At 40.8% G+C, this 21,661-nt stretch overlaps 1 protein-coding gene across 2 annotated transcripts in view; it reads right to left on the bottom strand.

The window, feature by feature from the left end:
• ELOVL6 (ELOVL fatty acid elongase 6) overlaps positions 1-21,661 on the bottom strand; it is a 74,812-nt gene that overhangs the window by 16,070 nt on the left and 37,081 nt on the right. The window contains exon 2 of one of the 2 annotated variants that reach the window (XM_069855503.1): positions 8,052-8,183. The exons of the other annotated variant lie outside the window; for it this stretch is intronic. Coding sequence (XP_069711604.1) covers positions 8,052-8,183 — 132 coding nt within the window. The remainder of the gene's footprint in view (positions 1-8,051; positions 8,184-21,661) is intronic. 2 annotated transcript variants of the gene reach the window in all.

Below are 21,661 nucleotides of genomic sequence, written 5' to 3'. Positions count from 1 at the left end.
TCCAGGTTATGCAGTTTGGTTCCCCAATAATTTGCCTTATTTTATGCCTGGGACTAGCTATATTCAGAAAATCCTGAAGAGCAGAGTACAAAAATAATCAATAAAGCGAAGCTCTGTGAGCCCGTGGAAGAAACACGCACTGCTTACAAAGCATAGCAGAAAAACAAATGCCAGGGCTAGCTTCCTACAAGTAGTTTCTGTAACAATTTGTGGAGGTAAAAAGGGTTATACTGTCAAGGAGAGTCTTACATAGAGCATTTGATGGCTACACAAGGCCCATTGGGTTTTGGATAGAGACAGATAAGCAGTACGGTCAGGCTGAAGGTCAGTTGTACTCAATCATTACCCTAGGAACGTGAGAGAACAACATAAGTTGCTTACAGTGACACTCGTGTAACCATATGCTGCTGAAAAACATGTAACTGTTTTCTTTCAGCGAATGAGAAATAATTTGTCAGCTCTACCCACACATGCCTGTATGTCATCTGACTTCCAAAGAGTCAGTTACAAGCTAATCAATAGTAATTACCCATCATCCGGTCTTGCCCTCCTCAATGCACTGTTACCTGATGCTGCTCCCTGATTACCCGACACGTGGAGGCTAGGAACTTGCAGGAACGGTATTTCTTGATGAAGGCTGTTATTTCTCAAACAATATTAGTCTGCCATTACTAAATAATAATTGGATTTTTGTGCAGCTGAAGATCCCTGGCACCCTGTGAAGTCTGTATACTTGGTGAGATGTTTTTCTGACAAGAAACATATCCTAGTTCTAAGATATTTAATTCAGCAACTTTGGATTGTGGTTAAATTACTAAAAAGAAAAAAAAATCAATTTTCAACTTAAGCTCTGTATTTCTTGGAAAATCATATAAGAATTAAGGGATCCATCTAAGGATTTCTAAAGCAGCCCATGAGGATTCATAACCACAGCGTACCTCTTAAGCAATCCTTAATGAAAGCTTCAGGGGAATTTGTACTTGTTCCTGTGTCATTACTGAAATTATTCTCAGCATTCAACATTATCTCATGAAAATTTTAGAATAACTTGTTATATTGCAGTGATTTAAATGATAATCCCAAAAAAGTGGCATATCTATTTCTGCAGGATAAATTAAACATACTTACAGGATCAAATGTTTCAAGTAACTGTCATGTATAGCATTGAAATGTATGTATTCAGGAGTTTGAAATTATCCTAGGCAAATAAGCTAAAAAAGTAATAAAGTAAAAAGATCTGGCAGAGAATCAAGCCAACCAATGGAGCTAGACATCACTAAAGCTGTAAAACAGGCAGATAACAAAGTAAGCAAAATCTAAGTTACAGAAAAAGACTAGCATTAGACAGAATAAAGAAGGCTTAAAGAAGCTAAAAGCTATAATACTGCTGTAATGAGCTGATCAGATCCATAAATTCAACACCAGTTTCAGACCTGGAGCCATTGATTGTCCTTTTTCACTCTGGCATCCCTAGGGCAGTACTGTAAGCATCTAGAGAAGTTCAGATCTCACAAATTCTCCTACAGTTGGCAAACAACAAATATATTTTATTTATTCAGGGAAGATGCTGAATGGCACAGACAGGAAGATGCACATTTGTTTAGAAGTAAGCTCATCACAAAACGGTGACTTTGCTAAACCACAGCTAGACACTTGTATGCAACCCTGTGTGTGAACACTGATGGGTTATGCAGTGTTTATTAACACACTCATCCACAGACACAATGTTAGATTCGATAGGCCATGTGAGCTAACACCTCACCGTGCTTTATTCCCACAGTCTCCAACAAGCACAAGATGTTGAGGACTTACTCAGATGAAAATACACAGATTTCTGTTCCCCGGGGATTTCTGGATGGGGGAGGACCTTTTACCCGGCACACAAGCCAAGTACCAAGGCTGAGTAAAATGCACAAATACCACCACAGGGGGACAGATGGGAGGTTTGATTTCTTTTGAATGAATTATCTACTTGCTCTCTAGTACAGTTCCCTTCTTAAGCTACCAAACAGATGTTCATTATTCCTCAAATACACTTTTCAGCCTGCTCCCATTTAAAATGGAAAGGAAAAATCTCACTCTGAGGAGGCTCTGCTTTGAGTGCAACATTCATGCTGAGTGGGGACTTGTGAGGGCTCCTGTGGGCTGGGACTGGGTGATCTTATTAGAAAGGTATAATTAAAGTTGACAAAGTGAGTGTCAACACTCTCCTTGATTGTGAGTGGTGAGGGAACATGGGCAAAACAAGTGCAATATCTCCTTTCTAAGTAATGTATTGAATTCACTTCGCTAAGATGTTCAGTTTTCCAGCAATAAAGACAAACAAGCAAGCAATCAGAGAAAAAAAAAAAAAAGGACACTTTTTAAAGCAAAGAGGCTCAGCTTAGCACTGAAAAGAACAGACTTTCAAAGGAATTTTTAGCGAGTCCTATCCATATCTCCTGTAAAGTAGAATCAGTCAGGTCTCACAGTGAATCCTTGGTTTGCTTTTAAGTAAGCCTGATTAGGTAAAAATAGTAAAACCAGTTTATATTCAACATTACTTTGATGGACGCAACAGAGATCACAGCAGTTAGGGTATAATGAATGAAGAGGTGAGGTTTCAGAAGAGGATGGGCACAGCATTTGGTCACATGGCATCAATTACAGTTCTAGGAATAAAGATGTTTATCATGGGATGCTCTTCTCACTTCGAATAAATAAGGTACACATTGGAGATACACATTGTTGACAGTATGTTATTGCTCTTAGTCTATATCTTTTTATCACCACTATGCTGCTTTTTAATGCCAGCTAGCATTTGTTTTGTGACATATAAATTCACCCTACATCGCAATGTTTTTACTTCCTTACTGGGATTACAGTTCGGTTTACAGAAAATAAATTTTTCTTCTTAAACTGTTAAATGTCACCCAACGGATTTTCATCTTCTCTCCAATAATTTTGAATTCCTACTACTGTCCACCCAACTTTCAGATTTTGCTCCAAAATAGTACTTAAAATGATGTTTCCAGTATCTGTTATATGAAAAAATCATGTAAGTACTTAAAGATGAAAATGGTCATACGGAAATAAATTGTTAAGTAGGTATACATTAATCATTTTACTAATTTGAGTTCTGAGAAATGCCCTACTGAGAATATGCATTAAGGCTTTATAACCACAAGGAATGTTTCACAAGGAATTTGCTTGGTTTTAACTTTATAAGAGAGAAGATTATTAATTCACCTTAAATGCTGCTTGTTAATTTTAATACTATTTGGCAAATACTGCCCTTTTCAGTAATTAATTTTCTCTTCAAATTTACTGTCCAAACCTTTATAAAATTTTGGAGTATTTTAAGATTTTGATGGGTTGCTCAGTTACATATGAAATCATGTTTTAATCTCCATGACAAGTATCTGTGAATGGCAGCTGTTCAGACAGAATATAAATTTGAATAATTTTTCATCAATTTTCCTATCTGATAACTAGATATGCTAACTAGATACAACAACTAGAATATATTTCAGAGTCAAAAGCTCAAGGAACTGAAAAACTTTCTCTAAACTTATGTTTAGTTCTTTTCATTCACTTCAGCTCAGGACTGAGTTCCTCACATAAAGACATCTTTTGGACTGCTTTCTGACAAGGCAGAGGTCTTTGCAGAACAACTGCAAACCCTTCTATAAAATGCTGCTCTGCCTGCAGTAACAAACCTCATAAAAGCAAAGTGAGTCACCGTTTTCCAGTGAGCCTTTTTGGTTTTGTCTTTCAAATATTAGACCTGTTGCCATTATGATACTTCGCTTTTGATGGTCCACTCTGCTTTGTGGCAAGTAGCTAGTGAGATTTCAGCTATGTTTGATCCCATTTCTACTATTTTGAGAGAAAGTGTTTCCCAAGAAGAGACATTTGGAAGGCCTTTAGTGACATCAACTTATTTCCACCACTGCTACAAAGCACAGCTGAATTTGGATTGGAATCTAAGTTATCTCAAGTGATGATAATTTCATTATGATTGTGTGGTTTGCTTAAACAAAGAGAAATCCCACCTCTCACTATATCAGTCATGATCAGGCTTAGCCTCTGCCTACAAATGACTGCATCACATTAGATGTTTTAGCTTCTTCGCCGCCTGTATTTATGTGACAGTATTCACTTCTACTATCATTAGTTAGTGCCTTGACCCTGTGACTTCTGCTGGCCGCCCCTTAAGGATGGAGAGCAAGTGAAAGAAGTTCCATGCTGCTATCTTATGTGAAGACAAGATCAAATACATGTTTAAGCTCTTTGATAGCAATGCTACCTATACACAGACTGTTCAGTCTATAAAAAGAATTACAAAAATCCAGCTGAGATGTAATGGAAACATGAATTAATGACTTCGTATCCTTCTATGAGAGCCATGGTCTTAGCTTTGCTGATCCCTAGAGATACCAGCATGATATTTTCGATATCCTTTTGAAGTAAAAAATTAAATGAATGACCATTCATAAATGAACTTTATGTTCGAAGTGGCATGAATATAAAACTGACAACTCAGATTCAATGTGATTTTGCAGATGTTTCAACCCCAGTTAATATTCAGAAGTACATGGCTGACTGTCAGTTTGTGGTGTAGGTGAATCAGCTACAGTTTCCTTTAGATCTTAGGAGACTGCAAAATGAACTTTTGTGTCAGCTTCCTAACAGCGGGTTCTCACTAACATGGAGCAACTCAGAGCTGCTCCCCAGGACATCAGTACATAACCAGGCAGGGCAAAACCACTTAATTAAAGTGTAAACAACAAAAGACTGAAAACATTTCAGACAACAATGAATCTTCAATGTTTGAAACAAGTCAACAAACCTGCTAGTGACCAAAAAGAACCCAACTCAACAACCCAAGAAAAACATACCAAACTAATTTTGCAGGAAAGATTTCAGAAGATCATGTTTTCACAGTGGCTTCTAAGTGAAAAGCAAGATTTACTGCCATTGCTACTACACAAGTTTTGGCTGAGAAGTGGTAACCTTATCCAGAGACAAAACGTTCAAAACCAGTCCGTGCTTCCAAAGGGAAATAAAGCCACTTTTCTGCCTCAGAAATCCTGCCGGCTGCCAGTGTTGACACAAAACTCACTCTTGACCAAGCTCCTGAATGTTCAGCAAGCTCAGTAGGGTGGTGTAGTTGTTTTGTTTATTTATAAGCATGGCAAGTTTCCTACTGTAGCTCCTACCACATTTAAATGATATTGGCACCAATGAGGCACACAGGATACATTCTTAAGAAGGACCATGTCATTGCCTGGCAGGAGAGTTCCTTTTTTTTAAGCGTAAACCACATCTTTCCAGTCTCTGCTAAGCGTTGCTATTTCTGAGAGCATTCATAACAGGTAAAATGGTAGGAGTGCTAGAAGTGAGATAAACAAGGACTCCGGAAAAAAATCCTCATGCTGACCTTCAGGCAGAATACTGAGGGTTCTCTCTAGGTTTTGTCTTTCTTCCTCGGTATAAATACATTACTTAGAATTTCTGCAAAGTATCATAAAAGTCTTAGCATTTTAGCATTCCAGAAAGCCAAAGAGGAAGTCTTTCTAAAGTTAAGGATTATTGCCTTGGGTCCATTTTGAGTCTACAGGCAGAACACTAGCGACTAAATCTATCTGAACTGGCCTTCAGAGGACGCAGAAATATCTTTCAGGCAAAGCATATAGAAATGAAACATCTAGTTCTGCACGGAGACAGAATAAAAGAATATCCAAGTTACTGGGAAATCTTACAGCATCCGAAGTCTCTTAGCAGCTTGCCTAGAGAGTCAGTAAGTCTGTGAATGTCCAATGGCCCTAGAGGAAGGACAGTGGCAGTGGAACATCAGGAAATGGATGAACACTTTTTATAAGAAGTCTTCATCTCAGGTTTTAATGTATGTTCTGCATTTCCTGTTTTTCAGGCAAGTAGTCAAGGGGTTTTGTGTTTTGGCTGCTGTTGTATGGCACTGCATGTTACTATGGAAGATACAGAGGTTTCATGCTCTGTCTTACTGCAAACATTTTGGGTCATTTTCCCCTTCTGCACTTCACTTTTCTGTGTATTACTTAGCACCTCAGAAGAGGAAAGCTTTCTGAGCATAGTCATATAATTTTAATAATCAACTGGTCCCCATCAGCAGCTTAAGTGCTCAGTGCTCCTGTGTACTCCAAACATCTCACACTCCTGTTCATCCTTCCCCTCTCCACCTTGCTGTCTCATTTCCAGATGCACAAAGTAAAGGGTGAGTTCAGCAGTGTCTGGGGAACACTTGTCCCTGAACAGTGCGATTTGAGATGATGGAGGAAGAAAAACCTGCAGTAGTGAATCCTTCTCAAACTGTCCTGATCTTGCCACTGCTCGTCATCTGCACAACCAGAGGTCACCTCACAGACCTGCACTCTTGGGCACAGCAAGAGGTTCATCCTGGCAGCATGTAGCTTCAAAAATGTGAAGTCCACATTTTAAATTTCATCCAGCATCACTTAGCAACTCACGCTGGACGTGATTTCAGAGTCCATCTAGAAAGCACTTTGACAGTGTAGTGTATACTCACGCTATCCATTGACTGATGCATTGCTTATGATTTTGGGAGGAAATTAATTAGTGAAATTGTTTAAAAGCCCCACATTGTGAGTGTCAGCCACAGACTCATCTCAAAATAATGTGATTATAAAATTTATCCTAGACACCTGCAAAGGATGGTCCCGAAATCATGCTTCTGCCTCTCAGATCGGGAAATAAACTACAACTGCTTTGGTAAGTCAGTTAGTCTCTACTGGCTACATTCACATCAAGAAAGTGCCATAGAAATATGCTTTTGGGATCCAGATGACTACAAATCTCTTTATAAACTTATCATCAATGCCATGTCATCTAGGAACCAATTCAACAGCTGCTGAAATTCAGATGTTTCTGGAGCAAATGACAACAATTGCTCACAGGAACCTAACAGCAAAACTATGTTAGATGCAGAGACAGAAGTACAGCACCAAATGCATCCAGATGAAAATTATAAATTTACACAGCATTAGAACTTGGTCTCAGTGCTAGAACTTGTTCTCAAGAGTTATCCAGAATGCTCAAAGTTTTGTCTTCACTAGGATAGAAAACCTGGTTTATGTACTTGTGAATGAATATAATCAGTAATTATTATTTGATATTAGAAAAAATATACAGGTATTGCTGTTTGATATTGGTTTGCAAATAGTTTCTATGCTGTTGACCCCAACAGGCACTGAAATTAAGGATAATCCTCAGGTCTTCTGTGTACTGTTATTAGTAAATTGTACCATAAGTTTGTGTGTTGGTAAAAGCTACTTTCACAAGTATTTGTTAATTTGTTCATTTACCTTCTGTCTCATTAAAAATTACCATATTAAACAGATAAAGTGGAATTCAGGTTGGTCTGTTTTACTCCTGACTTCAGCAGCTATCCAGAATCTGAACCTGACTCCATATACTTGATGATAGAGAGTCACCACACAGCTAAAGAGATGTGCCTCGCTAAAAAAATAGCCTTTCCCTGTGGAGGCACACTTTTGCTATATTCACAAGCTCTTTGTGATGGAATAACCGGAAGCCAGATTCTGATTTCAATGACAGTGGCCTAATTTACATGTCATCAAAACCAGGAGTCTAGGTTTACTTCACTGTAATAGAGATCAGTCTTGACTAAATACTCCATGTATGCACCTGCATAAATGCAGTATTACCTAGAAAGTGAGAAGAACACTAATACTCTAATGGGTTTATTACCATTTGTAGCTTTAATGGTAAATTTAGTGCAATGATATGCACTTTTTCTCATGTCCCCACTTTATTTTCACTTTTGTTCTTCAAGAGGGTTATTGATTTCTCTCCTCTTCAAACATCATATGATCTGGTAAGTCAAAAAGGATCACTCCTTTGCTGAGGAGTGGATCAGGACATAACCCTGAATAGCAGAACCAAAGAAATGCCATTTCTGTGTGAGCCTGTTTTCGTTTTAGCAGTGCTGTTCTATGCAAAGAACTCCAAACCTCTACTGTCAAAAGCAGTTGGTGTGAAGAAATGCCTACCTGAAGACGGCAAGACTCAGGGACCAGAGCACTAGTGGTTTCCTCAGTTCAAATTTTGCTCGTTTGTTCATTAGGTGCCGACCACCAAATATAAAGGCTGCGTACAGAGCTGAAAACAGGAAAGATTTCTTCCTGCAAAACAAAACCAAAAAACACCTGTCAAGTGTTTAATTAGTCTTAGGTAAATAGCAGAGTCACACCTGAACAAAACTGCAAAGGGCTTGTACATTTCCTTGACAGGAAACTCTTTTGAAGACACTCCTGCAGCCCAGTCAAGACTATCTGCAGTGTATGAACCTACATGTCTACACACAGGGCCAGGCACAAGCAAAACTGATCCTGAAGAAGTTCTCTTGAAAAAGGATGGCCAAATTTTGGTCCCCTTACTCCCCAGTTTCTGAAGACTGATCTCCTGTGAGGAACAGACAGGATATCACAGAATCCAGACTTCTGCAATCACAACATGCTCGACACTTGAACCAGTTGGTCACGTTCTGTGGCTCATTTCTTATTCTCACATCATATTTTGTTTCTCGCAGGCTCCTTGCAACCTGGCAATTTAGTTTCCCACCGTTTTCTCCAAGAAGACATTTAAAGATCTTGTGCACTACAATACAACATGAAGAGACTCATGAAACACAGAGAATCAGCAACAAGAGGTCAATAGACCCATTAAGCAGCAAACATGCTGGGTGGCACTGACCTGCTGCACAAACTCTGCCTGTGAGTGCTCATGCAGGAAACGCAGAGAATTCACTGAAAAGTCAAGCAGGCCTCCGTTAAGGAACATCAATGATACTGTTAGACTTCCAAGTTCTGTTTTTAAAAACGCCTGGTAGTAGTCCAGCTCAGCAACAATCAGCCAGCATTTGAAGTCTGGTACTATTATTCATTGCAAATCACCCATTAGAGATCAAAATCACATTCAGTCTGGGATTCCTTCCTGCATATCACAATATTCCACTTACAAAGACTTAATTGATGTATAGCATTAATGGTAGCCTAAATAGATGGGTGCATATTTAGGAACAGATTTTTCTCTTAACAAAGTCTATAACTCTATGCACAAATATCAGCGGACTATGGCTTTGCACCAAGAGATGCTGGTCCTTTTTGGACACCAAAAAGGAAGAAAAAACACTCACAAGAAAGGTAAGTATTTCATTGATATCCCAGAAGAGGTGGCAGCAAGCTATGAGATCTTACATCCCTTCTCATGCCAGGAATCCCAACATGATGCAGTGTCAGACAGACTGGTGGTCAGGGCACAGCACACTACACAGACTTGGGTGCAAGGTTCACCCACATCATGGTCTTAAATTTTCTTACAGGAATTCCAGTTTGATGTCTATATGAAAGTATGTTGCTTCACCTCAAGTTAAGGACAAGGATGTGCTTGTGGTATCAACTGTGGTACCAAACAGGCTCTTCCATTATGATTAGCCAACTGGGAGTACTACATGGCAAAGGATATGTGCAACACAGCACAGTCCTGAAGGCCAGGCAGTAAGTGCTGCACAGCATAACAAGTGCCTGCTCGAGACAACTAGTATATGGATCATGAGCTCCTCGATGGACAAGGGTCTTTCTGTGAGGTCCATAAAAACTATAAAAAGCTGTGGCAGCACATCTGATCAGAAGTACAAAGAAAGCACATGCTGATTTTGCTGGAGAGAAATGAGTTTTATATGAGTTTGGAAGCTAAGTAAAAGTGAAGAAACAGATAAAGGTGTAACAGTATGCGTGCAGCAGCATGCTATTTGCTGCCCACTTAGAAACCCTTTGTTTCTATTGGTATGTTTATAGCTCTGTGTTACAAAATACAGACAACTGCATGAAAATCCAATTGGTGCTCTCCAGTCCAATGAGATGGGAAGACCTGGTGCCTGCAGCCACACTGCAGCCCTAGGAAGACCAGGATTACCAAAGAGCCAGTGCTCTCTCACCTTGTGTGTTCAGATGGTCTAATTGTCATGGCAATGTTTATCACAATCGGATTTGAAAAATGACAAAGCCCCTGCTCGTTTTTGTCTCATAATAAAGAAAAAAGCATTTATTTTCACTTCTACGTTCTTGAATTTCACAGTCAGGGAAGGGACATTATTATCACATTTAGTAGAATGACTGCAGGTTAGCTTGGCTGGAGGTCAGCAAATATTTGTTAATCAGTTTGGGTAATGACGAACCACCTCAAACTTGTTCATACCAAACTGCCTAACTATTAAGACAGGATTTATGGGTTACAGGACAGGAGCAGATTCTGTGAAGTGGATCCATGCTTCCATCTCCTCTCTGCAGACTTTTCAGCACTGGTGTCCAGAGCTGCCTGTTGCCAACCTCGGCATGGGCAAGGAGGGGCAAAGGGAGCATGATGGACTGTACTGCAGTCAGTTGTCCTCCCACGACTGCCCAGGGCATTGGAAGAGACATGCTCTGTCCTTTCAATCCCACAAAATCTAGGTTTACAGCACTCAGCACAGACAGCAATGCACACAATGAGGTATGGAGATATGTACACACATGTACCGTCCACCTGAGCCAGGTCATGTGCAGGGGCCCGACAGGAGGGACCCTGGAGCCCCACGCCAAGAAGGAGATGCAAACCCTCCAGCTGATGGCACTGCACAGGGAGTCCTTCACGCGCCAGGCAGGAAAGGTCTGTCTTGCATTGGTCCATGCATTGAACTCCAAAGCAAGCAAGAGCAGTGCAGGGTGGTAACTTGGTGCAAAGCAAAAGGCCACAACACAGTCTGCCACTGGCTGCCACTAAGAAGCAGGCTACGCACGCTGGCACAGGAGCAGGTCAGGGTTCAAGAGCAGTAGCTAGAGACACTTTGCGGGCAGGTAGGAAGCAGTTCAGTTCTGTATCAAATACAGCCAAGACTTCAAAGTAATAGTTCAACCTCAGTTTCACTTCAAGAAAAAGAAGACCAATCTAAATGAGTTAGCAGCTCAGGTCTGTGCTCTGTTTGCTTTTTATTAACGAAACTAATTTTTGTGAGTTCAGTCAGTCTCTTGAGGTCAATAGTTACACGGCATTAATTAGAAAAGATAAAATTTAGGTCACTTTTAACTGCTTTGTAATGAGTTCAGAATGATGGTAAATGTTATCCCCACAGTATACAGCTTTGTACTGGTGGTGGTAGACATGAGATCTGTCTGCACACATGATGTGAACTGCATAAAGCAGCTATAAGCAGTTTCACACAAGAAGCAACACAGTAGTAGTATCTCCTACCAGAAGTACTGATACAACACTGAATAAGGCTGATTTTGAACTCATATCTCTGTTTTGACACCTGCTGACAACTTGCAGTAACTTTTTGCATTCAAAGGACTTTGAAATTTCTGCTCTTTGCAGCATAATAATGGTAAAAAGGAGTTGGTAGTCCAGGTGATACAGCAATAAAGAGGTTGTAGAGGTATGAACTCTTAAGATAATCTATTTAACTGCATTAGATTGGTACTAACCAGCTTCTTATCAGAATTTTATATGATGGATTTTCCTGAAAGGATCATGACTACAATCTAGTTCCTGGACTGGTGACACAAAGCCATGGCTATCTAACAGCATCCAACTAGATCTGATATGTTTTTAACTAAAGGATGTCAATATCAAATGAGCCCTTTTAAAGAGAGAATTTTGGAGTTCTTCTGGAGCGCTGTAACCTTTCATTGCTATTACCTTTAGAGAAACAAATAGAGCAGAATGACAAAAACAAAAAAAACCCCACCCTTGAAAATAAAAAAATCCCCCAAAGTAATTCAGTAGCACACTCACATCCAGCAACTTCAACGCTAGCACATTCATATGTTTGTCTTCAATTCTCTTCTGCAGGGTATCACAGACATAAAGGCAGGGCTGCCAAATCCTCCACATTTTTCTGTCATTTCTGTTTCTCACAGTTGTCTCCCACCTTCCTACATTTTCAGACTTTAGGGACTAAGTACTGTCTCTATTGAATACAACTCTATGTCTCCCCATCAAAAGTTGCCAGCGCTTTCCTCCAAACGGGAGATTGAAACTTTCCGGAAAACCTATAAACTGCTCTGCTTGGGCTGGAGGTTGCTACAAGAAATGGAGGCAAGAGTTTGGTGCTACAGGCCAAAGGCGTGAAGCAGATCTTTCAGGACTCTAGCAGAAAGACAGCTGCATTATGTGGAAAGGGGACAGGCAGAGGCAGCTGACGTGATGGGAGAAACAGAACGGAAACGATAAATGGTAAGCATGGCAGCAGATGAGAAGAGCTGGCAGCCAGGAGATGGATGTGAAGCTGGGACAATATAGAAGCGAAGAAGGCTTTAAGTCCTTTCTCTGCTGAAGCCCCTGGAGGGATGCTTCTAGCACCCATGGGCACACCAACAGGCTATCCACACTGAACACTGAGCTTCAGTCACTCTCCTGCAAAAGTCCTACAACAGGGAGAAGCAGTATTACCACCCCCTGGATCACAGCCCATGGGTTCTGTTTCTCCCTTTGCATTGTGTAAAACCATGGGCAGGCGATTTGTTTTATCAAGGTTGGATGAAGGCTTGGACACTGATGTGCTTTTTAGAAGCTAAAATCCTTTCTTAGATCTGCCCTACAGCAAAGAAATGGAGGCAGGAAAGAAGAAAAGGAAAAGATGTATAAATGAGAAGAAGGAAGCAGAAAGTGGGGCTGATAAAGGAAGGCAGAGGAAATCCATCCCACTAGGAACAAACCTTCTCCTCATTCTCAGCCAGGGAGTCCCACCCAGAAAAGCCCACTCAGGCATCAAGGGGCGGCAGAGAGGGATCACACATACAGCCCCCAGCAGGAAAACACAACACAGGCAGGGGCAGCAAATAATCCAAAGAGGAAAGCAACAACAGACAGACGGCTAAGAAGTAAGAAATCCTGACTCCCCCAGAAATACATTATTTATAAAATACTGAAAGTATAAAATTACCACAGTAATCTAAAACAAGGGGCCAAAGCCGGAGGCTAAGCCTCACATACAGCAGTGCGAGACATCCCAGCATCTGTGATGCAAAGTGAAATAGCCCTGACTATTGAAGTGCTGCTGAAGGAGGTGGTTTCAGCCCAGATACAATGTTGTCATTTTTTCCTCTGAAAATAGTAGCCTCACTTATTATTGTAGGGTTCTCTGATATTAATGAGTAAATTGAAAGAGATACAGATACATGCTGTAAACCTTAATAATTCCATATAGAAGTATTTCCTCTGAGAAATGCATAAAGAGCAATGAATCATAGATCTTTTAACTACCTTCTAGTATGTAATAGAGGATTAACCCCATATCAACATTCAGTAAGGGAACAGCGAAGTGAAGCAGCATTATCCCTCTCTACTCACATTCTATAGAGTTTTAAAACCCTTTTTCATCAAGATGTATTTACTTCGTACAGGCAGAGCTCATTCTTAAATCTGTTACTACTTCTTCATACGCTGTAAAGGGAGCCCAAGAGATTAAAAAAAACCCTAAACCTGCAGTTGCCAGAGCAGAGTGCTTCTGGCAAGTAAACAGGCAATTTCAGGCTCCCAATGTTTTTCTTCTGGCCGCCTTCATCATCAATTTATTGACTTTAAAAATAGAGTGTACTGTAAAGAAAAAATAAAAAAGAAAAAAGTACCAGGATGCTCAGTAAGATGAAAGATATGGTACTTCTCTTACCCGTTTCTCCTAGCTTTAAACAGAAAACAACCATCGCTTGCATTTGTAATTGAAACTTCTAACTTGAGATTCTAATTATAGTGCTTTAACCTGAACCAGTGTAAATCACACAGCACACACATGTCCACAGATAACAAGCCTTGGCAAAGTTACTTCCTCTCTGGTGCATATTTAAAAATCACAAATTCTGTATGTATAAAAAGGGTGTGAAAATGTTTTTCAGTCTCTCAGTGTTTCTACCTCAGAAATACTGTCAAAGCAAACTTTTCTGTCTCTCTTTTCAGATATAACGTTGTCAGAACCAGCAAGAAGAGATCCTTTGTGTGGATATGCCAGATCTGCACACAAAAATATAACCTGTACTCCTTGTTTTGCTTTGGGTTTCCACAGTTGTTTCCCATTGACTGTACCATCCTTAATAACAGAGAGAGAAAGACATGCAGAAGAGGAAGACCTGTCTGATACACGAATAACACCACAGTCTGATATCTTCCTACAGTTCAATATCTTCGACATTTATATTTAGAGCAGCTACGACACCAGTCACACACACGGGTAGGTGACTCACTGATGCTGCTCTTTGACGTAACAGGCTACCAAAGAATAAACAGGGATGTATCTCATACTGATCATCTGATCCCTTGATTTCTAAAGCCTGCCTCTCAAGACAACTTCTGTCTCTTCGTGACAGGTACTGTTGGACACAGGCTGGAGCTCCACCCAAGGCCAGGGCAGTTCTTCAGGCACCCCTCTTCCTGCTGGGAGTAAGGAAAGAGGAGTCAGGGCCCCAGGAACACACCTCATCGAGGGACTGCTATTTCCTTACATCTGCCTTTCCCATCACCTAATTCACGTCATTACTGAGAGACAGTACCTGTATTTTTGGCCCTACTCCTTGGTCCATGAAAGGAAGGAAACACAGCACTGGGAGACTGCCAGAGGGACTGCTGTGGGAACTGTGCCAAGCTCGACTCAGCCAAAAAGGATGGAGGAGGAGGAGTGCATGCGCAGTCTTTGCTCCATGAGTGATAACAGCTTAGCCGAGGCATAGCCTGAAGCCCAGGTCACCCATTGCTCAGGTTAGAGCAGGAAGGGCAAGAGCTGCAGGGACAGCTATCTCTGAAGAGCAGAGCAACTATTTTTTGCAGTGTTATCACCAGGTCAGTCTGCTGTAGTCCAGCCAGAAGCCTGGTTGGAGATAACCCCAGTGCCTCATCAGACAACTTGCATGGGCATGCTCCCTGGGGGGCAATGTCCTGTGCTCACCTGAGTCTCCCCTGACTTTACATTCAATCAGATCCAGGAGCAGGAAAGCACTCCTGGGTCATGCCATTGGCAGGGTAGGCAACAACCCTAAAATTATAGAAAGAAGAAACAAGGGCATGGTAGTGTGGAGGCACAGGGGAAGGTGGTTCTGCACCTCTCTGATGGTTGCATTTGTTTGGATGAAACACACTCATGCTTGTAGAATATATGTGTTACAGACTACTACCCATAAAGTAAAATGTATGCAGCTAGGGATGAAAACAGCAACAGCAATTTTTTTTGCTTTCCCTTTGTAGTAGGAAAATGTAAGAGAAGCATAAGGGTGAAAAAACGTCAGGGACAACTGTTTTGGGTTTTTTTTCAGGTAGAAGAGATAAACTGAGCTCTGAGGTATATATTCTTTATAAGTCTCATATAGTCTTAATGGAACAAACCACAAACTTAAAAATATGAAATCTACAATCCCAAATATAAGCAACATAAGAAGAGAAAATTACCCCTCAAATAGAAAGGGCTTCAGGAAAAAAAAAAAACCCAAAAAACAAATTTCAAAAACTTTGGGTTTTGAAACCAGTTTGCCAAAATGTTGTAACCATTGAAAGCAAAGCAGCTTCACCTCTGGTTCTGTGCCAGATTTCCTCTACTTTTACATTTTTGCTTTTACAGCGTAGATGGTAGATGCTAGTGTGCTCACAGTAATGACAGTCATCCCTGAGTTTCCACCTCGCACTGAGAGCAGTGGAATTTGCAGCCCAGTGGCTGGATTGGCGTGATGAGCCCCATCATACCCTCCTACCCAGCTGGCATCCCAGGTGACACTGTCCAGCCAGTGCCGAAGCCTGCACCACCCCATCTCCAATGCCTCCACTCCTCCTTTGGGGATGGGCCAGAACCTGATCCCACTGTACTGACACTGATTGTAAGTAACAACCATTTTTGCATAAACTCTCTGAGATGTCACCAGAGCTAAGAACTGAATTTAGCCCCAGAAAAATCACTGGAGCCTATCAGCAAAATTACAACCATCCCTGCTCCTGCTAATAGTCTTCATGGCAGGTCAGTGTAGTCAGAGAAACTCCTTTACTGGGAGCCTCTGCTAAATCCATCTGTATCACTCTGACAACAAATCTACTTCTTAATACAAAGACTTGGGGTTATAACAGGTGACAAAGTACAGTGTCCCACTGTCCCCGTGGACCCAGCATGGACTTCTCCAGGCTTTCCTGAGGCTTTCAAGCAGTCAGTGGAGAGACAGCAGAGAGTACAGAAGCCAATATATGTCACAATCAATGCTGTTCTGATGAAAAGCTACAGTACTTTCACTTTTAATTTCATCAATATAAATTTAAACCTCTGGCCTCCTCAAGTAAAAACCCTGAGCTAGTAAACACAAGTGTGACTGAACTTGGGGACTACTAACCTACATCTCTGCCAGAAGAAGTCATTCTGTTTGTACCTATGTATCACCTGAATGAGTTTAATGGAGATGCTAGTGAAGGTATACCACACAGATACAGCATGAACATAACTAATCTCCATGCTGCCTTATTGATTTGATCTGCTATATCTCATTGAACCAATCAATGCTTAATGATATTTAGTAAGTATAAATCAACGTGAGGCCTTCAGATCCTTAAAGCAACTCACAAATGTTACTTACATAGAAAAGTGCTGCTTTTTTCATTGCTTTAGGGATATTTATTTATTTATTTAACAGGACACAACACTACAAGCAACACATCAATGAGAATACTTTACCAAAGCTACTTTTGCCCCTGCACCTGCAGGAAAGCCTATGCACCACTGTGGCATGGTCAAGTCTCTCTGCCTTTGGAAATCCAACTTGCAAACAGCCTTGGAAATAATGACTACTAGATCTCAAAAATGTTTAAAGGAGAAAAAAACCAGACATTCAAAATGAAACATGGAAAATGTAGGGATTGCAAGCAGTGTGTTGTTTTTTCTATCTATCCATCCCAAAAGACATTCCTGCAGTCATTACTCCCTTCCAGCCTTCTGCAATACAGCGCAGAAAATGATGTTGCTACAACTGCCAGTGGACCGCAAAACACAAACAAACAAAATCATTCTGATTTTCCTGAGAGAGTTCCCAGGCAAAAAAGACATGCAGGATTCTCCCATGAAGCAGAGTACAACTGTAGAAACAAGGCAGTCAAAAGTCATGTACAAACAAGCCCTTACAGGTAAGGCCTGGTGACCACCTTATGGAAAAGATCACTTAATATCTCTTTTAGTGCAGGAAAACATTAAATTATCCTGGAGGAAACCAAACTAAGGGGATGCCCAAAAAGCATACTGAATTAGAATATTCACTTACCACCCTTTTCCTCCCCATCTAAAGAACTAAAACCATACAGACAGTGCAGAGAAAATGAGCAATGCCATTCTGTGGCCTAGGTCTGATTAAGAGGAGATACTGGTTATCAGTGACATTGCAGTAAAAAAAAACTGTGGGAATAAAGCGTCTTGCTTTCAGAACTTCTAAATGCTTATATGTCCAGTGGAAGAGAAGACAGTGAATGTCCATAAAAAGGACATTTTGGTAGACAAGCAAATTAAAGAATATTTTACAGCATCTCTTAGTGAAGAAAAATTAGGTCACCTGAAGAACATCTGCCTTCTCTGGAGGGTCCTGCAGTATTTTTTGATACATCATGTCAAGCACTGCTTGATGTATCTAATAAAATCTTCAAGGACATCTGACCTTTGTCTAGTGGTGAGAGATCAAGTGAAAGGGATGCTAATGAAAACACTGCAGCAAACCTGGACCTCACTCTTGACTGATGGGAAACTAGCAAAATCCAGGAAAGAAATGGGGCAATCTTGCCACAATCTTTTCAACCATCTCTTTAAAACAAAGAGCCCTGCTAAACAGCCATTTTCCTTCCTAATCAACTGGGAAGCAGGTCCAAACAAATACAAGGGTGTTTCAGCAACGCTCAAAACCTGCAACAGGGAGGAATTTGGAGTAGCTAGGAGGCAGATTTAAATGTTGCTACTTCCTGCCAACATGATGCTTTGCAGCTTGCCCAACATGTCCACCAGCAGAGAAGGTAGCCCTGTACATTAGCTGGCTATGTTATCATTATCACATGGCATTTTCATGAACTAAACCTTGCCTCCTCTTCCACAAGAATTTTATGTTCTTCATTCGCAATGGAAACTTCAGTCCCCAGTTTAATCTGCTAATAAATTCCCCAGTACTTTCAATCTGTCATGATTCCGTGTCATTGACCTTGACCTATAGTTTCTTCATTAAAGGCAAAATCATTCTACATTAAATTAGTCAAGGTGGTACCTTTAAAGCAGATCCTTTCAAAGCTAAAGGAAAAGGCAAACTGGCCTGAATCCAAACAATTTTTTGAGGAGAGAACGTAAAACATTGTGAGAAATACTGTGAGTGATCAACCAGTAGTAAGTAGTTTTCTGATTACTGTCAGAGTTTTCAGAATCTGATGGGGACAAAACTTAAGAGGCAGAATGATATTCTTAAACGTTTAGTGGAAATGACGATGGGACAGAGGAATGTAGTAAACACTGCACAATCACCAGTATCCGTTCCTCAACTAAAGGACATTCCACTTGCAGTTCTGAACCAGCCTGAAACAATAGGAATGAACTAGGCGGGAGTGGCACACAGCAGTACAAAGTACTAGGCATTAATGTAGCTTATCTCTACCCTGTCAGCAATATGTTTGTGACAACTTCTTCCGGCTTTCCACCTTTGCCTACAGCTTCATGGTTTGCACAGACACCCTCGTCCCTCTTGAGAGGTGGTGGGACCTGCCAAGTCTCCTAAAGCAGAGTCAGGGTCTGCTTTTCTGCTTCTGGCCAGGAGGGCTCGGCTGACTGCATCCTGCCCTTAGACACCCCATCACCTAATTAGATGGGATACTAAACTGCTTAGCAGTATTTCACTTTCCATCGTGGTATAAAGAGACAAGGTTACTAAGGGATTAGTGAGTATAACATCAGTGTTATATATATGCAGAGAGTTGCCTGTCCTAGTCCCTGCTAAATCTTGGGCCCAGGGGAGATAGGAGGTGCCAAAAGGAAAGAAATCACAGACAAATAAGGCGATGAGTCTGGACTACAGTGGAAGTGGACACATACACCAGGAGAAGGAAAAGAAGCATTACTAGCATTACTAGTAATTGACATTCAACTCTTCTAGACAGGCAGACAGACAAAGCACGGAAATAAATAAATTTTAAACATTTCAAATACAACAGTCAGAATTTAATGGTCGTTAATGGACAAAAGAGTGAACCAGATTACTGCCAATGAATAAGAAAGCCTGTTAGCATGTCAGTGATACTGTTTCAGATTTTATTTTAAGCAGAAAGTAGTCTCCCATGAAGGCAGAGAAATTAAAACCATGATCTGACCTTCATTTTTTCCCAAAGGTCACATAAGCAAAATTTGTTTTACATCTCCAAACAAATTCCTTTTGCTATTATTTTTCTTAACTGGATTCCCCACCACTGATTACCTTCATAAGTTGTGTATTTTGCTCAAACTTCCCTCCGTGGAAGGTTTGCTAACTTATAGTTGGCCTACAAATAGGTAAAAAAAAAAAAAAATCTGTTCTAGTAAAAAGCCAGGCTACTCCTAAATTAATTTCTGTATCATACAGCTACTATAGTAAAATACCCTCTATTCTCATAACCTATTTTTACCACTGTTCTTCTATGCATGGGCTGAGCACTTCAGCTTTCGTGCATTAAGTACACATTAACAATAGCTTGCTTTTACAAGTCTCTCTCCTTGGGAAAGGTAAATGCTATCTTTCTGAAGCTGGTAATGATCAACACAACTGCATATTTGCCAGCCAGCTAAAGTAAACGCCCACAGAAAAAGTTGTAACACTGTATTCAACAAGTTTTACCACTTTCATGATACCCTAGAGCAAATGACAGTTTGCTAATGTTTACTGCTTATGGTTTGGGGTTTTTTTCTTTCAGGTGTAGCCTGCTTTGAGATTCATGAGCGTAAGCACACTATAAAAGTTTATCGTAGAGTTTCACAATTATTCTGTGTCTTCACTCCAGCATGTTTTCCAAAAGGCAACCAGTCTTGCAATTCAAAATGCCAAGAGGAAAGAGGCAAATAGGTTTTAGGAACCTATGCCGGTGATTCCACTCCCACCTCATCGCATAGTTTTTTCTACTTTACTTTAATTTCTCTGCCTCAGGACTCTAGGCCACTGAAAACAAAAAGATTCTGAGACCTTGGCCTGCAGCGACAATGACTGATGAACACAGACATGTACCGTGGTGTTCACCTGCATCCCACCCATAGTATCTGTGTTGGGGCCAACCCATACCTGCATTGAGAGCAATAATGGTCTTGGGCATGGCCTCTGCTTTGCTGCTTTAGGGCTCCATGTTGCCATCTCCACATGGTCAGCACAGTGCAGGGGTGCACCAGCTCACATGGGCGTTTCCAATGCAACCCTTCATTTCGCTCCTTCTTGCTAGCCTGAAGCAGTGAGGTGACTGCATGTGCAGAAGAAGGAGTGGCAGAGAAAGGTCTCTGATGAAAAATATTTGAGTCTTCCATCTTTTAGCAAAAAGGCACAAAGTCCATCTTAAATGCACCTTTCAGTTCAGCAGTTTCAGCCCCACTGGGAGCGCAGCATCTGACTGGCGCAGAGCCTCTTGAGTGGACAGAGCCCAGCATGCTGCTCTGGCACCCCAACCAGCAACCCCAGCAGAGCTCCCAAGTGCCTCGCCCTAGCAGCAGCCAGCAAGCATGACAGGTTGGGCTAAGCAAAAACACATTCAGTTCTATGATTCGTTGCAAATTCTTTGTTTTCAGCCTATGGTTTACATTTTAGTCCCTCTAGGTACCTAGTGTATCAGCAAAAAGAATCAGCAGCTCCGTTCCTTAGATGCTGAGCAACCTCACACGACACTGGTGACTTGTTCAAAGATGTATCAAACCTTTAGCTGCAGAATTTTGGACTCGTATAAAAACAGTTTTGAGCTTCTCATCCACATTTCTGAAAAATGCTGGTTCTGCACTATAGCTGCCACTCCACCCATCCCACCACACCCTTGACAGCTTTTGCCCTAAATAAAACAAGGGTGTGTTACATGGCTAGAAGACAGATGATGGACCTAACTAGACTTCAGTCACAGCAGTACCAGTCCTTGGTTAAATCAAATTGTGCTTCTTTCTTTTCTGTGTATTTAAATCTTGTGCTGATATACACCAAACTCCCTATAGCACTGTAACACATTTTATTCATGTCTCAGAACCGCTCATTTGCTTAGATGGTAGAAGAATAAATCCCACATGTACTTCCCACTCACTCCTGTTAAATAATACCAATAGTACCAATAAGAAACAAATAATAGTGATAATAGTACTACAAGTAACATGCTAAATGGTCCTGTTGTTAAATAATAAAAGAAAACAAAAAACCAGGTTCACTCACAAAACAGGTAAGCACATAAGAATGTGGTCCCATGTAATCAAACCTTAAACCAACAGCTTGGCTATATCTCCATTCACAGGAAGGCTGTAAACTTTGAGTAAAACTATATTCCAATGATTTCTCTAAATTTCATGCTCGCAGCCTGTGCTAGGCTGAAAACTTTCTGAGAAGGCTCAAGAAAATTAATTTCTTCTATCAGACCTCCTAAAACATACAAATGACAG

Source organism: Phaenicophaeus curvirostris, chromosome 4, assembly GCF_032191515.1.
Source record: "Phaenicophaeus curvirostris isolate KB17595 chromosome 4, BPBGC_Pcur_1.0, whole genome shotgun sequence".
Taxonomy (NCBI): Eukaryota; Metazoa; Chordata; class Aves; order Cuculiformes; family Cuculidae; genus Phaenicophaeus; species Phaenicophaeus curvirostris.
Note: the sequence above shows the minus strand (reverse complement) of the source record. Positions and strands in the feature narration are given on the sequence as shown.